General features: G+C 41.0%; 2 protein-coding genes across 2 annotated transcripts; both read left to right on the forward strand.

Moving 5' to 3' along the window:
* The first annotated feature begins 513 nt into the window (after positions 1-513).
* Positions 514-8,417, forward strand: mis18bp1 (MIS18 binding protein 1). The gene is made up of 16 exons (XM_069152262.1): positions 514-1,308; positions 1,430-1,567; positions 1,657-1,946; positions 2,144-2,217; positions 2,381-2,502; positions 2,689-2,779; positions 2,919-3,037; positions 3,163-3,323; positions 3,410-3,479; positions 3,562-4,270; positions 6,015-6,193; positions 6,646-6,785; positions 6,878-7,020; positions 7,122-7,209; positions 7,671-7,725; positions 7,940-8,417. Exons 1-16 carry the CDS (start codon positions 600-602, stop codon positions 8,038-8,040), a joined length of 3,189 nt encoding a protein of 1,062 aa, XP_069008363.1. The 5' UTR covers positions 514-599; the 3' UTR covers positions 8,041-8,417.
* Positions 8,418-9,264: 847 nt separating this feature from the next.
* tpp1 (tripeptidyl peptidase I) lies at positions 9,265-16,584 on the forward strand. The gene is made up of 13 exons (XM_069152264.1): positions 9,265-9,351; positions 9,780-9,854; positions 10,606-10,745; positions 11,006-11,156; positions 11,604-11,725; positions 11,840-12,009; positions 12,147-12,345; positions 12,547-12,735; positions 13,329-13,401; positions 13,939-14,059; positions 14,231-14,392; positions 14,858-14,983; positions 15,324-16,584. The coding sequence occupies exons 1-13, from the start codon at positions 9,341-9,343 to the stop codon at positions 15,462-15,464; spliced, it is 1,680 nt and encodes a 559-aa protein (XP_069008365.1). The 5' UTR covers positions 9,265-9,340; the 3' UTR covers positions 15,465-16,584.
* Positions 16,585-17,749: the final 1,165 nt, after the last annotated feature.

The following is a 17,749-nucleotide window of genomic DNA, read 5'->3' on the forward strand; positions in this document are numbered from 1 at the left end:
ACAGGATATATACATAAATACATATACCAATACATATATAAAGATATAAAGATATAAAGATATATGTATATATCTTTATATCTTTATAAATATCTTTAGAAAATAATTTTTTTTTTGCAAATCTGAACAATAGAAGAATACAATACTTGGGTTACATGAATTATATAAACAAAAGGTTTTCTGTCATTGGATGTACTTTTGAGAATGTGTAAATAATAATAATAATAATAATAATAATTAAAAAAAAATGCTGTAATATCATAGACTGTATATGTGTGGTACTGTTTTTGTTCTGATCTGCTGCCATCATAAAAACCAAACAGCACATCTCTGTATAGTCGTGAAAATTCAGCAGAAATGTTATAATGAATATAATGAGGACATTTTTTTTTTTTTTTAAATAACAGTACGGTTTTATGGAAATATTATCTGTCTACGCGAACGACAAGGAAGAATAAAAAAAAAATAATAATAATAAAAAAAATAGGAAGTGACGTATTTGTTGTGGAAACACGTCACAAGGCGGCAGCGATGGGAAATTTGAAATCCGTGGGCTAGCCGCTAGCCGCTAGCATTTGTTAACCGTTCCTCCGAAAGCCATGGCGTCGTGTTATGATTTCTCACCACGCACGACAACGCGGTTTCAATCTCCCGCGAAGATATTTTCTCAGCTAAAATCCAAACTGCAGATGGAGACGATGTGCGCAAAGGACGGAGTTTTCTCCAGAAGGGATCCGCTGCGTGACGCGAGAGAGAAACCCGGAGCGGAGTTCAAGTCGCCCAGGAAGAAAACAACCGAGGAGCTCGGAGAGACTCGGAGGTTCCGTGAAGCGCAGGCTTCGACTCTTTCGCCCTCGTCCAGTCCTCCAAAAGACCTCGAGTGTTCATATTCGGACATCCGCTGGACGTCTTCGGAGGACGCGTCCGCGGTGTCGGACAGCGGATTCGGACGGAGAGAGGGAGCTTTCCTGGAGTCGACGGCCGTGTCGCAGTCCCGCTTTCCGCTTCGGGGAGATCCGATCCGCGAGGGACCGGCTCGGATCGGAGACTCGGGGACTCCGGTGAAGACCCGGCCGGGGGGACGCGACCGCGACAAACCCGCGTCTGCAGCCGGCGTGTTTTCCCCCGTGGAGAAGAGGTTGAGGAAGAGGAAATGGGAGCAGCTGGATTTCGACAAAGTCAGCCGCCGCCTGGAGGGTGTCGGCTCCGGAAACAGAGGTCAGCCACAACGAAAGAAAACATCTGCTTCTGCTGACCAATCACAGGGGATCCGTGAGGTCGTGTTCCCATCACCCACCACAGAGAAACGTGAGATATTCATTGCTGCTTTTTTTTTAAAATGTATTTCTCTCTCCCTGCGGTATCATAAGAGAAAGAAGTTTACTGATGCTTCTCAATAGTTTTTTTTTTTTTATCTGTTTTTGAACAGGCTGCCAAGTTATTACAGAAAGCTGTCTTCTGATGTCCCCGGCTAAGATGTTTGCTTACATGAAGCTGAGAGAAAGCACAAGGGAGCAGCAGAAAGCTCAGAAAGTAAACAACTGCACCAGGGAGCTCTTTAATGCAGGTGAGTGTATTGTGAAACCTGAGGAGAGCACAAGCAGACAGTTTAGTTTTTCTATGTTTTTGTTGACAGCAAAACACCTTCGTTCACAGGTAATATCCATCAGTCCCGAGACGCAGCTCGCTCTGTGGGTGAGACGAGAGACATCACCTTTCAAAATCCTCCAGAAAGTGTAGTTTCTATGAACCTGGACGGAGGGGGAACACCTGGTAGCCAGTCGGACACGGATCCCTCCGAGGATGCCCGGATCCCCGCTGTGCCGCCGAGACCTGTTTTGCTCCAAGACCCGCTCGTGCTCAACTCTCCACAGATCTCCATACCTAAGAAACGGGAGACTGTGTTCAAGCGCAACAATCAGCCCAGCCAAGCAAAATTCCCAAAAGTGAGTCGAAACTAACTTTAAAAAAAACAAACATCTTTGATCAAAGTGGGAATTAACAAGAAGGGGGAGGTACATTGTGGACTGGAAGTTTGGATTTGCAGACAGATGGGAAATAGAAGTTATTTATGTTTTCTCTTTTCTTAGACAGGATTTGTTTTGTTTTTTTGTCTAATTGCTTTTGTTTTCTCCTTCGTCAGGAGAGTGTGATTTATCTCAGAAGGTGGTTCCTGAGGAAGAACCGTATGGGCCTGTTTGTTGAGGGAATCCACAGGTAAGTGTGTCTGAAAACATCACAATTACACAATGTAGTGAAAAAGTTTATCGGCGCCTACTTTCTGGGTGATTACCGCTTGATGAGTTGGACATCTTCGCGCTCCATTCCAGATTTGTAGGACTGTGAACACAAATGCATTTAACTCGTCTTCTCCACTCAGGGAAGACAACATAGGGTGGAATAGTAACATCATTGCAGACCGGATTTCTAACTCCGTGCTGAAGACGGTCACCGGCAAAGTCTACATTTTGGAGGGGAAGATGAACGTGCACGGTGCCTCTGGTGAGCCTGTTCAGCACTTAATCACATTGCAGTATTTATCGGGCAGATCTTTTCCTTAGTGACAGTTACACTTTGCCACAAAGAACTTAACAGCACATAAAACAACTAAGCTGTCTGGAGATGCAGATTTTGAATATTTACCTGCGTGTAATATCATTTTTTTGTACCTCTCACTTTGGCCTTCAGGCTTTCCCATGTGGCTTTTGAAAAAGTTTGCGAAGGGTTTTCCTCCAAGCTGGAAGGAGCTTTATGAGAAGTTTCTGTCGGAGTCAAGAAAGTAAGAATACTAATTTCACACCCATGTTCTTATGTACAAAAGATTGTTGTGGTTTTTGCTGGAGGAAGTTGACTAATTGAAGCATGAGGTGAAGTTTTGTCTTCTTTTTTTTAAAGAGTTGAGTTTTTGTTTGCTCTAGTGACCCGAGCAGAGGAACAGAGTGGAAGAACGAAGGGAGAGGCAACACAGCGAAACCAAAGTCAGCATCAACCATCAACCAGTCTGTGAAAAGCAACAAGAAAAAGTCCATGCAGACACGTGAGTGCAACAGAAACACTCAAGACGTTTGTAAGCCATTGCAGGGCATTTATTAAAATGTGAATTCAAAATTGGTTCAGCCAAACTAATACATTTGCTGTCGTGTGTGGGTTTTTTTTCTGCAGCTGATTCCTGTCGCTCCGCCGCCTCCTTCAGTAGTAAAGTGTCTCGAAGTGGTCGGGTGATCAAACCACCTTTGGAGTATTGGAAAGGAGGCCGAGTCATCCTAGACGCTGACATGAATGTTACCATCCACGAATGTTATGCGACCTCCACGTACACCCCTGTAAGCTGGACTCCCACGAGTTACAAAGTATGACGAAGCGCCTGTTTTTCGATCTTTCTGGTTAATTTATTATGTATGTTTTCCAGGAGGGGACTAAAACAGAATCTGCAAGGACATCACGGAAACCCATCCGTGCGTGTCTGCCCTGCAGTGACGGTAACGATGCCTGTGCAGCTTTAGTTTCAGCGCTTTGAGAAAAGTCAGAGCTACATGACACAACTGTTTTCTGTGTTCCCAGGCCGGAAGCAAAGTAAATCAGCCGGCGACAAAAAGGCATCCGGACCACTGAGGCAGGTCAAGGCTGCACTCACGAAATGTACCAAAGCCAGCGCTAAAACCGACGAGAAGACCTCTAATTCACTTCATCCTCCTGTGGAGACACTTCGCAGCCCCGAAGAGTGGTCCCATAGAACAACAAGGTCCAGCCGGAGGTGTCCAGCTACAGAGAGAGCCTTGTATGTGGACGCTGTCCCACCAAAGCAAAGTGAACCCGAAAAGTCTTCAACACAGAGCTCGGAGAAACAGACAAAGAGCATCAACAGGACTGTCACAAAGTCAGCAAGAGAATCAAAGAGAAAACAGACGGTCTCAAATTCCCCAGAATCTCCTCCAGTTAATGAGAAAACATCAGAGCAGTTTTCCTTTAAGAAGAAGAAGCGAGTGTACAGTAAGGAAGGCAGGAAGGTTCCTCACAAGTTAAAGCAGTCACCAGAGGAGAGCAGGAAAGGACTGAGGAGGAGCCCCAGAGGAACAAACAATATCGATAAGATACAAACACAAGCAAAACCTAAACCAAGCAAATCTGCCAAAACTTCACCACTTACAAAGCCTTCCCCCAAATCCACAAACTCCAACCAGAAACACAAGGCAAACAAAGGCAACGCATTTACTGTGCAAGAGGAAGATGAAGACCGATGGGCTGAGGAAGAGCTTTTGAGGCTACAACAGTAAGTTTGGTGTTCGCCCAGGATGACAAAATACAGTGGGTACGGAAAGTATTCAGACCCCTTTACATTTTTCACTCTTTGTTTCATTGCAGCCATTTGCTAAAATCAAAAAAGTTCATTTTATTTCTCATTAATGTACACTCAGCACCCCATCTTGACAGAAATGTAGAAATTTGTGCAAATTTATTAAAAAAGAAAAACTGAAATATCACATGGTCATAAGTATTCAGACCCTTTGCCAGACACTCATATTTAACTCACATGCTGTCCATTTCTTCTGATCCTCCTTGAGATGGTTCTACTCCTTCATTGGAGTCCAGCTGTGTTTAATCAAACTGATTGGACTTGATTAGGAAAGGCACACACCTGTCTATATAAGACCTTACAGCTCACAGTGCATGTCAGAGCAAATGAGAATCATGAGGTCGAAGGAACTGTCCAAGGAGCTCAGAGACAGAATTGTGGCAAGGCACAGATCTGGCCAAGGTTACAAAATAATTTCTGCAGCACTCAAGGTTCCTAAGAGCACAGTGGCCTCCATAATCCTTAAATGGAAGAAGTTTGGGACGACCAGAACTCTTCCTAGACCTGGCCGTCCAGCCAAACTGAGCAATCGTGGGAGAAGAGCCTTGGTGAGAGAGGTAAAGAAGAACCTAAAGATCACTGTGGCTGAGCTCCAGAGATGCAGTAGGGAGATGGGAGAAAGTTCCACAAAGTCAACTATCACTGCAGCCCTCCACCAGTCGGGGCTTTATGGCAGAGTGGCCCGACGGAAGTCTCTCCTCAGTGCAAGACATATGAAAGCCCGCATAGAGTTTGCCAAAAAACACATGAAGGACTCCCAGACTATGAGAAATAAGATTCTCTGGTCTGATGAGACCAAGATTGAACTTTTTGGTGTTAATTCTAAGCGGTATGTGTGGAGAAAACCAGGCACTGCTCATCACCTGCCCAATACAATCCCAACAGTGAAACATGGTGGTGGCAGCATCATGCTATGGGGGTGTTTTTCAGCTGCAGGGATAGGACGACTGGTTGCAATTGAAGGAAAGATGAATGCGGCCAAGTACAGAGATATCCTGGAAGAAAACCTCTTCCAGAGTGTTCTGGACCTCAGACTGGGCCGAAGGTTCACCTTCCAACAAGACAATGACCCTAAGCACACAGCTAAAATAACAAAGGAGTGGCTTCGGAACAACTCTGTGACCATTCTTGACTGGCCCAGCCAGAGCCCTGACCTAAACCCAATTGAGCATCTCTGGAGAGACCTGAAAATGGCCGTCCACCAACGTTCACCATCCAACCTGACGGAACTGGAGAGGATCTGCAAGGAAGAATGGCAGAGGATCCCCAAATCCAGGTGTGAAAAGCTTGTTGCATCATTCCCAAGAAGACTCATGGCTGTACTCGCTCAAAAGGTGCTTCTACTCAAAACTGAGCAAAGGGTCTGAATACTTATGACCATGTGATATTTCAGTTTTTGTTTTTTAATAAATTTGCACAAATTTCTACATTTCTGTTTTTTTCTGTCAAGATGGGGTGCTGAGTGTACATTAATGAGAAATAAAATGAACTTTTTTGATTTTAGCAAATGGCTGCAATGAAACAAAGAGTGAACAATGTAAAGGGGTCTGAATACTTTCCGTACCCACTGTAGCCTGATGCAGAATTAGGAGAACATATTTCTGTGTTTTAACCACATTGCTCATCGGTGGGTGTATCTACACGTGTTTCTGTTTTCCAGGGCTGTGTCATACTATCCTCAGCACATGGCAGGTTACTGGGCGAAGGTAGCGAGGACGGTGGGAACACGTTCTGCAGAGGAGTGCTACAATCAGCACACGTCTTTGGGTGCTTCACAGACTTCTGCTAAAAAAGCCCGAAAACCCCAAAAGGCAACAGCAGAAGCACACAAAGCTCCAGGTAAAGAAAAAAAAGGTCGCTGTTGGGATGCAGATTGTTCATTAAGATAAGAGGTTCATTTGGGTGTAATGATAATGTTGAAAGGTTTAATCCATAAATTTAACAATGAGAAGGAGCTAGATGAATTTTTATAAAGATATAATGAAGTCTGAAATCATAACTTAGTTTTTCCAGGAAAAAGGAGTTTTGTTTTTTTTCCCCACTGTCACTCACTTGGGAATTGCTGGGTTCCTCTCTATAATGTTGTAATGACTTTACTATGTTAGGTGCTCTGAAATAACTTGTGTTGTGATCTTGTCACTATATAAATACAATTGAATTGATTATTTTAATAATCACATAGTAATGTCCTCAAATGTTTCTATTGTTCAACAAAATGAACTGAATTTTCTCAAACAAAATATTTTTTTTCAGATTAGATTTGACTAACTCTGAATCTACTGTGTGTCTAGTTGCAGGTCTTCCTATGATATCTGCCCGGGTGGGAACCTTGAGGAGGAAGCAGCAGGTGCGTCAGTTCCTGGAGGCCAAGCCCCGAGAAGACGTCGATGATGCTTTCAGCTCAGCGTACATGCAGAATAAACGGGTTGAGGTTTGTTTTTGGTTTTAGTGTTCCGCAAAGGTTTTTACGAGGCGTCTAAAACTATGGATTATGACCGACTGTATATCCGTCTCAATGTACAGATCCCCTTCTCGTGCCCAAGTGATGATCACGACGTTGCTCTGCCGGACCTGGAACCTCTGACTCCATCTTCCACGTGTTTCCCTGAAGTGAAGAGTCCTCATTGTTTGTTAATCACTCCAGGCATGATGGGCTCCCCAAACGGGTAAATAAGGCTGACTTTTGCATTTTAACTTGTAATAGTTGTTTGCAGAAAACAACTATCCTCTCTCTTTCTTTTTTTTTTTTCCTTTCTTGATTTCAAAGGAACAATGGCGACAAGTACGTCTATCAACTGCAGAAGAGGATGAAAAAAAATCAGTTTAGTGTCCACAAGTGCTCGCGTTCTTCAAAGGTACAACCTCTTTTCATTTTTCCATTTCATTTCTGATATTCTTGTGACCTTAAAGGAGGGCAGGGCACAATATCGATACTTTATCAATATCGTGATATGAGATTTTGGATATCATAATATTCTGATATGGCATTAATGTTGTCCTCCTGGTTTTTAAAGTACAGTAATGTCAATTTCTTTACTCACCAGACTCCTGTAGCTGATCATGTTTGTCCTTTTACCCACTCAGTTATTATATCCATATTACTGATGACTATTTATCAAAAATCTCATTGTGTAAATATTTTGTGAAAGCACCAAGAGTCATCCCCACGATATTGTCGCAATCTCATTATCATGCTATTTGTCCTAAAATATCACAATATTTCATTTGGTCCACATCGCTCAGCTCCATCTTAAGGCACACGTTATTATTATTCTTGTAAAAAAAAAACAACACCTTCCTCTTGTGTTTCTTTCAGAGTTTCACACCGACTCCTACAGTTAAACGAACAATGAGAAGATGTGGTAACGCAGGTAAGTGTCCGGAGGAACGTACTATTAGTTTACACAGAATAACACAAACACTTTAAAATACAGCAAATCAAATTTGTCATTGACACTTACTGCTATTAAAGGTCCCATGTTTTCCAAAAGAACACATTTTTGTGGTGTAAAGTACCCAAAAATATCTCAACATAGTTTTACATCTCTTCGTCTATGTCTCATTAATTCTTTTCTTTGTCACTAGAAAAGGACAGTTTTGTCGTTTGGGAGATGTTCCCAGGAAACGATGGCGCGCTGTCTGATAGCGAAGAGGAAGAAGATTTCTACTTCACAGACAACGACTGATTGAAGTTGGAGCTGACTCATCATATCGTTTAATAAAAAACATGAAATCATTCACTTGAATCAAAATCTGTAGAACAGAGGAGAGATATGCTTGTTTAAGTCATTAAATGTGAACAATAATACTGCTGTTGCAAATTTCTTCCCCTCGTCAACACATTTGCCAGAGCAAGAGAGTTTGAGCGTTAAAACCTAATCTGTATTGCTTTGTGTATATTTTGACATAATTCTGGCAGATTGAATTTAAAAACCGTTTTTTAAAGAACCACTAAACTTGTGCTGTTGTCTTCCTGTACATCTCTGTAAATATGTTTTGTTTAAAGTCCTTCTGGGAGTCAGTTTTAATGATCCTTTTAATAAATCTTTTTTTCAGTTCTTAATTATGGTTTATTTGTTTGTGTTGTGAGATGAGAAAGAACAACAAAGAGGTTATTCATGACCTTTTGGGTTTGTAACGCCATTTGGAAATGTGTGATTTACTTTTAAGAACCGTTAAAGTTCTGCAAATGGAAAATTTTGTTTTGCAAAGACATTCAGATGAAACCAGTGATTTCCAAACTTTTTTTTTTACTTCTATTGCCGGCTCGTATCAGACAAAAACTTTTCACCACAAAAACCAACAAACACAAAAGAATCAGAGTTGTCAGGTTAAATATATTTTTTTATCAACGTGATCGATCAGATCCTCACTGACTGCAGCAATCAATCGATCAAATAGTGATTTATCCTTCTTAACTTCTCATTTTATTTCAGCAAATAAATCAAAGATTAGATCCGATACTTATTTACTTTTTCTAAAGTAGGATTTTTCATGCAGGATTTTTACTTGTAATGAAGTATTTTTTGAATTTCTGAATTGATGCTTTTACTTATGACAACACCTTCACGTTAAAACGCCCTGTTTCTGAAGCATATCTTATCCACAGGCTGCGATTGTTTATTCTGGGCCATGACTTCCTCCAGCTGGAGGGACTTAAGTGTCCCGTTTGAATGTGACAACCTCAATATAATCTGAATATAAATGACCCATCTTGTATTTTGTGTCCGTTTACGTGCAATGGAAACAACATTAAAAGTATAAATAGATTAAAAAAAAAAAATAATAATAAAAAAAAAAGGTAGTGGAATGTACTGGCAATAGCAAAACGCCTTAATAAACACGTGTTCAAGCATCGAGGTTTACAAAAATAAAAAAACCTCGTCACTGATCACGTGAAAACACGTCACGTGACTCGCTGCGCCTCGAACAGCCTGCTCACCAAACACCAGAGCTGAGTTTGAGACACCAGCAGCCGAGGACGACATGAACTCACCGTGAGTGATGCAAATAAGTTCACAGCTGTTTGTTGTTGTGGTTTTTTTTTAAACCGGGCGAAAAGGAGTCCGATAACGTTAACTGCTGTAACGCGGCTGGTGCTGCAGCGCCCGTCGTGTTGTTTTTGTAACGTTTGCGATGACCTCGAGCAGGTTCACGTGATCACGTGACGTTAAAGCAGCTGGGAATACGTGCAGAGCGAGCGAAAGGTTGGATTTGTATCTGCGTGCCATAAAATGCGTTTTAAATGAGATTTAACTTGCTTGGCTAAGTCACATTTGAGACTACATATTTTCGCTATGACCCTGAAACAAAACAAAAAAAATTTATGTGTTTTTGATCAAACTTCCGCGTTGGTTTGTGTTTAATTTCTTTCTCTGCAAGTCTTATTCAATGAAAGCTTATTATTTGTGTTTCTCTCCAACAGACTGGTCTTTTCCATCCCCTTGTTATTCAGTTCGTTGGTCTGGAGTGGATATTTGGAATATGACCAAGATGTCTTGTGAGCAAACCTAAACTTTTAAGGCTGCTTTCTTATCTCCTTGTCTTTAGACAAACAATAATTATCTCTTTCCTCCTTGAAAACTGTTTTGTAATTATTATTATTTTTTTAAAGTCGAGCCTTATTGCCTTGTTCAGTAATACACAGCCGTATGGTTGGAAGGAGACTGCATGGAAACCTGTGATGTGATTTACGACTGTTATCGTTGCTCAGCCTCCATACTTTGTGTATGGCCCTTTATTTATGCATTCGGTTAATAAGGAGAGTCAAGTTGAAATTTTACTATGATGAGCACCAGGGCTGCAATGATTATTTTCTTTATTAATCGATTGTTTGGTCTTTAAAGTCAGAAAATGGTATAAAAATGTCTCCCAGTGTTTCCCAAAGCCGACGTGCCACCTAAACGGTCTCGTTTTGTCCCGACCAACCGTCCACACTGAAAGTATTGAGTTTATTTTCATGGAAAAAGACTAAGGGAAGCAGAAAATACTCATATTTAAGAAGCTGTACTCTGGGAGTTTTAGTTTTGTTTAATTCATTTTGAATTACATTTTGATCTGATGAATAGATTAATTAAGTAATTGTTGCAGCTCCTTTGAACAGTTTTGGTCTTTTGATCACATGAACAGCATGACTGAATAATTTTGGCAGACGTTAACAAGGGACTGGTTCAAACTGGTCATTTTACTCTTGAAACATTCAGTTCACTTGTTTATTAGACGATCATGAAATGCTTGACCTCGTTCATCAGGATACCACATGACTGGACTCGTGTAGGTCGGGTTGGTCCTACCGAGGAGCTGGAACTGACCTTTGCGCTGAAGCAGCAGAATGTCCACCTGCTGGAGGAAACACTCAGACTGGTGTCGGACCCGGACTCGGCTCAGTATGGTAGGACCCTGTCTGGTAACTGCTGGCTGTGTTTGAGCATCCGCATAAACATGCATACAGTTGTTTAGCTTTGATGCTCAGCGGGATTTGTGCATCCATGTATTTCTTCTTCTGTCCTTCATAATGTGAACCTCATCACAGGGAATCCGAGCTAAACTGCTCTGACACTTCTCTGATAAGACGAGGCAAAATCTTTCCTCAACTTTGACCTTCGCCTTGACTGCAGAATGACATGAGGCTTGTTGTTTCCTCCTCCACAGGTAAACATCTGAGCCTGGAGGAAGTAGCGTCTCTCTTGCGTCCGTCTGAACTCACCCAGAAGGTGGTGCGTCACTGGCTGCAGAGTCACGGGATTACAAACTGCCTGACTGTTCGTACTCAGGACTTTTTACAGTGCACCGTGACTGCAGAGTAAGCGAATCTTTTTTGGCAATATTTGTTCTGCTTACTCAACTCACTTGCTCTTGACACAGTTAAGGCACAAACTTTACATTTTCTGCTCGAGTTCCTGAACAAGTTAAATCTTGCGAAAAGGTCACTCTTGCAATCTCATGAGACAGTTCCTCTTTCTGTAGTTATTGGAAGAAATCTGACGTTGAGCTGTGGGCTATTGAAATTCATAAATCCAGGTCAAGGTTGTTGAGATCTAATAAAAAATAGCATCTCACCCAAGAAGCCCAAACCTTGATAGCAGTTTGTTATCAAATGTAATTTCACTGACTTGGACTTACAGTATATCAGTGTGGTATAAAAGCCAATTTGTTTTTTTTCAACACACACTTTGTCTGAATGTTAATGATGTGGGAGTGGATTTGTAGATCTTTAAGCTGTGGTCATTTTTTTGTTTTGTGTATTAAGGGTTGCAGAGACGCTACTTCCAGGAAGTAGGTTCTACCGCTACGTCCGAGACGGCCAGTCTTTCGTGAGATCTTCAGCCCCGTACTCCGTTCATGATGATGTTCACCAACACCTTGACTTCGGTGAGCACCATTTTCTTAGCTATCTATAATTGCTTTCCATTTTGGTTGAGATCTGGTTTAACATTGCTGGATGTTTACTGTTTATTTTTTTAAATTTATTTTGTGCTTCCACAGTTGGAGGGCTTCATCGTCTCCCGCCTAAAGGGCAGGACCTCGATAAGAAGCCGCAGCCGTCTAAGGCGGGGCTGCACCTCGGAGTGACTCCTGCCATCCTGAGGGCCCGCTACAATCTGACAGCAACCGATGTGGGATCCACTCAGAACAACAGCCAGGCTGTAGCTCAAGTATGATCCACTCACACGGACAGTCTGTGAACCATTGAATGTTGCTGTTAGACTTATCCGCATGAGCGCTAATACTTTAATCTGACTCCAACCCTGTGTTCTTTTTTTTATTGAAGATAGCTGTTCTCTCTTTTTAGTTCTTGGAGCAGTACTACCACCCTGCCGACTTGGCTGAGTTCATGAACATGTTTGGCGGGAGCTTCAAGCATCTGTCTCAGGTCTATCGAGTTGTTGGCACCCAGGGAGGAGGAAAGGCCGGTCTGGAGGCCAGTCTGGATGTGGAGTACATCATGAGCACAGGGGCAAACATTTCCACATGGGTCTTCACCAATCCAGGTCTGAGGCTTTAGCAGTGCATATTTATGCACGCATGTGTTTGTCTCACATCTTTTATTTTTAGATTAATTAGAGGAAATCATAAACGCACCAAAGGATTGCCTAATTTGTAAATTAATCCAAATAAATGTTGCCCTTCTGACCTTTTTCACACACACACACACACACACACACATATATCATCTCCCCATTACCGTGCAGGTCGTCATGAGTCCCAGGAGCCCTTCCTCCAGTGGATGGTTTTGCTCAGCAACATGTCTGACCTGCCGTGGGTTCACACCATCAGCTACGGAGACGATGAAGACAGCCTGTCCACGGCCTACATGATGCGCATCAACACGGAGTTCATGAAGGCCGGCGTCAGGGGAATCTCTTTGCTCTTTGCTTCCGGTCAGTAACAGGGAAAGATGTGCAGAATTCTTACTCAGTGTATACTCACACAGAGACATTCAAGACCAAAGGCAAACACCTAATTCATGTCATCAGCAAAATACGGCTGTTGATGAGCTAACAAAGCCTTTTTTGTGGACAGCTTCAGCCGGTTAACTTTGAAGACCGTGACTGCGACCTCTTGTTTCGGGTTTAGTTTCTAATCAAGAAATTCCTCTTCTCGGTGGTTTTGGATACAAAATGGGGAACTGACAGCTCAAATTTCTGTAGAAGTGAGAGAGAGCTGATCATGTAACAAAAATGAGACAGCTGTGGTCTCCTCGGCAACACGTCAGCTGACAATTTTACTTTACTCTATTGTTACTGGTGGATCAATATCTCACTTGAAACATGAATACAACACTATTGTTTTGAATTAAAACACCCATGATTGCATGGCAACGCTGGTACACGCGTGTCTAAGATACCTTTTGTCCTGCAGCTTTATCCGTAGCTCACAACAATACTTGAAAGGCTGCCAGATGTCAGTAAAATATGCTGCATGAATACCTGTTATATCCTTTTATAACCTACCAATCTTGTATCATGTTCAGGTGACAGCGGTGCTGGATGCAAACATTTGGGTAAAGAACAAAACACCTTCAGACCCAGCTTTCCTGCCTCGAGGTAAAACATCTTTCATTTCTGGAAGTAAACTCATCATTCAGACTAACTTTTTTTTTATTGGCGGCATCGGTGCGCCCGACTTTATTTCAGATGCATCAGGGCATAATCTACATTCACCCAAAATTTGCAGTTGCGCCTTTACGTTACATCACGTTACATTTTAATTGTTACTCTTTTTGTCAGTTCCCAAACACATTGGTAATTTCTTAACACGGTATGTAAATGATTGTTGACAGGAGTGGAGGTGCAGATAAATATATTTTCTTAATTGAAATCGCAGCACAAACAAGCAATACAATCAGATGGACCTGCGAAAAGTGTGGCACACCAGTGTGACCAATGAAAATGTTCAGTTCCACTTGACAGATTTTCAGCTGCATTGAAAAATCTCTGGTAACCATGTCTTAAATTGTTGAAATTATATTCTATAAAGAAATCTAAGTTTTTTTGTTTTTTTTCAATGTCTGTGCCACAGACAGGTTGTCCTAAAGCACACTTGAGCAGAGTTAAAAAGTTGAAACTGTTCCTTGTTCGCAGCCCGTACGTGACCACAGTAGGAGGAACTTCATTCAAGAACCCATTTAAGGTCACGTATGAAGTTTCAGATTACATCAGTGGAGGAGGCTTCAGCAACGTTTTCAAGATGCCTGACTACCAGGTAATAATAATATCAGATCATCAGCTCTGTGCCATGCAGCTTTTAGTTGTCCTGAGTTGGGGCATTGAATTATGATCCCTCTCAAAATATAAATATAATATCTGTTTTTCCCAACCTGATGCCAGTCTATGCGGACAGCGCTATTTATGCAGTGTGTTTGTGTTCCCACAGGCCAGTGCAGTGGAGGGGTATCTGAAGACTGTAGCAGCAACCCTCCCCCCTCAGTCATACTTCAATACCAGCGGCAGGGCCTACCCTGACATGGCTGCCCTGTCTGATAATTACTGGGTGGTCACCAACAGAGTGCCGGTCCCCTGGGTGTCCGGGACTTCGGTAAAATACATACACACATCAGAAAAAAGAAGCGTACATTCTATAGACTATAGAAATAGTCTCTGGGCATATTGTTCCAGGAGTTGATCCAATGAACAAGTCAGTATGGCTCCAAACAGGTTGTGCTTTTAATCGCAGTTCTCGTGGGAACGTGAGTAAAAGTCCAAAAAGGGCAGGTTCTTCATCCACCATGTTAAAAAAAAAAAAAAAAAAAAAAAAAAATCCAAACAGCTGTGCAATTTAGCTTCTGTCGCAGTTGGTGCAAAATATTATTGTAATGTCATTGTGAGGACCAGAGTTTAGCAAATTAGCAGAACAAATGTTTGTATTGACAGGTAGCGGCACAAGAGTGGCCACATTTGTCGCTTTTACAGTGTTCAAGGAGCATTTGCAACAGTTTAGTTATATTTCATCAGTTGTTCCTTGCGGCTAATCACATCCCTCATGTGTTGCTCACCCCTTCAGGCGTCCACCCCTGTTGTCGGAGGCATGCTTTCCCTCATCAATGGCCAACGTTTGCTGAAGGGCCTGCCTGTCCTGGGCTTCCTCAACCCCCGCCTCTATAAGCTCAAAGGACAGGCTCTATTTGATGTAAGTTATTACCGTGCTAAAGAATTCGCTCTTTCACTGGTTCCTTAAAGCTCCACAAAGACTTGATTTATGTTGAAATTTTCAAATGGTCATACTTATTTACTTGTTTGTAAATCCTTTTTATTTACATACTTGCACAACGTAAGCCCGAGGAATCTGGTTAATGACCATAATTCCTTCTTGAAGAATCCAATTGAAATGACTGCCTTTGTAGTATTTTGTATGAAAAAAGTTTTTGGTTCCTTCCATACTGTTCATAGGCGGTCATTATGTGAACCCTTTTGCAAAACATTTTGAAGTCATGGTTTTGGTCCTAATTGCCATGCATTCTTGTCTCCAGGTAACCGAAGGATGCCACCTGAGTTGTTTGGATGAGACGGTTCAAGGTAAGGGTTTCTGTGCTGCACCATCATGGGACCCTGTAACAGGCTGGGGGACACCAAACTACCCTGCACTGCTGGCTGCCCTTCTAGCTGAGTGAACAGCTACAACGAGTTAAACTCAAACCAGCAGTTGTCTCACACACATCCAAACTCTTAACCAGGTGCCAAAGGCAGGACGGTGGAATGGTTACGCTCTACATTATTTCCTGTTTGTTTTATTCAGACATTATGTTCAAGGTCGAAACATTATTTTCCATGTCAAAGAATGTTTTTTATCACGCATCCTCACTTCTATTCATGTAAGGATAAACGGATCACCTCTAAAATAGTGTAATTTTTTTTATGGTGTAAAGCTGTTCAAATATTTTTAGGTCAGGGATAGTGATACTTTTGGATTTTTAATGCTCCACTGCAGTTGCCTGTTTCTGCTGTTCACTGCATTTTAACTGACCCAGATTTCTCTATGAATCTCTGGTGCACACACACACACACACACACACACACACACACACACACACACACACACACACACACACACAGGTAGGGTATTAACAGGATTCCTATGCTTCAAATTCATGCCTCTAGATACACAGCAATGGGAGATGTGGATGCACTGCTATGCAAAACTGAAATATTTGAACCATAAAAAAATGCTGAAATACACACTCGACTCACCTCTTAGATGTACACTAATACTTAAAAAAAATAATTCTTAAGACCATGTTATATGTCACTCGGAACTCTACTGTTAGATGCAGTGATTTCACCAGATCAAAGAAATTTAGAGTTTAACTGTGAGACTGTTAAGTCTATTTTGCCATACTACTCTGCAGGGATATACTAGGTACCAGTCATAGTATCTTTTAATGACAAATATCTGCATGCAATTTTAAACATGTCAATGTATTTGTAATAAAATGGGAACATAGTTTATGTGGCGGATGATTGACAGGACCTTTTTTACTTGACTTTCACTTTGGTTTGTCGCTGTTTGCTCTGCGCCTACGAACTAAGAAAATGCACTGTAATGTGGGTTCAAAATTAGTCAGCAATTCTACCCACCAGCATTGTTGCACTTGTTTTTATGTTTTTGATTATGTAAGTCAACAAATCAGATGTATTTAATTTGAGAAAGACTTTATGCGCTGTCTTTTTTTTCTGTGAATTAATGCTGGATGTGTGATTTGAAATATAATAAAGTTTAAGAGTGTACCTGGATGCTGCAGTTTGTTTTTTAAAGATCTACCAGATGTTTAAGGAGTGATATGTGGTGCAAAAGAAAATACCAGAAAACTGCTGGCTAATTTGACAATTGCAAAAACATGCCATTTTCTCAAAGCAGAACTAACAGTTATTTGAGGTCCCATCTTAAAAAAAAAAAAGAAATTTCAACTATTTTAGTATTTTAAATACCAAATAATTCAACTTGATATAATTAGCAAATCAGTCATCACTGATGATAAGTGTTAGCTGAAATTATACTGGGGTTACTCCAAAAGACCTAAGAGTTAAAACTAGTAACATGTAGATTATAAAAGTGAGCTAAGAGTATCTCTTCAAACAGATTGCATTAGACTGAAAGTTTTTATTTCCAATGCAAATTCTGGCCTTTCCCCCACTGTCATTGCTGTCACGCAAAGAAAAGAAATGGATAATTCACTGTTACAGCTGCAAGAGATAACTCTGAACCTAATATACAATTGTCAACTGTGTATATGCAGCACGCTGAAGAAAGGTCCCAAATTGTAAAATTTTTGGTGCTTTATTTGCAGTCCTGATATCCTTTATCCCAAGATAATTTAGTGGTTTTCAGTGTAAAAAAAAAAACTTAACTTTAGACGACATGCTATAGTTTGACTTTTTAGGCATATTTTGGACGACATGCTACTTAAAAAATTTTTTGGCAGAAAAAAAGTCATACTACAGTATGACTTTTTTGTGATTTTTTTTTGGGACGAAGAAAAAGTCATATTATAGTATGACGTTGTGGACGAAACACTACGGCTGAACTTTTTCTTCATATTTTCTATGACATACTAAAGTCTTAAGTATTTAAAAAAAAATTTGGCCGAAAAAAAATGTAATACTATAGTGACTTTTTTGTGATTTTTTTTGGGATGAAGAAAAAGTCATACTATATTATGAGAGTTTGGACGAAACATTACAGCATGACTTTGTCTTCATATTTTCTACGACATACTAAAGTATTAAGTACTTTCAATTTTTTTATCCGAAAAAAAGTCATACTATAGTATGACGGTTTGGACGAAACATTACAGCATGACTTTTTCTTCATATTTTCTACGACATACTAAAGTCTTAAGTATTTTAAATTTTTTTGGCCGAAAAAAAGTTATACTATGACATTTTTATCATATTTCGG

This window comes from Embiotoca jacksoni, unplaced genomic scaffold (genome assembly GCF_022577435.1).
Source record: "Embiotoca jacksoni isolate LCO1_2020_lvr unplaced genomic scaffold, fEmbJac1.0.p SCAF_18, whole genome shotgun sequence".
NCBI lineage: Eukaryota > Metazoa > Chordata > Actinopteri > Embiotocidae > Embiotoca > Embiotoca jacksoni.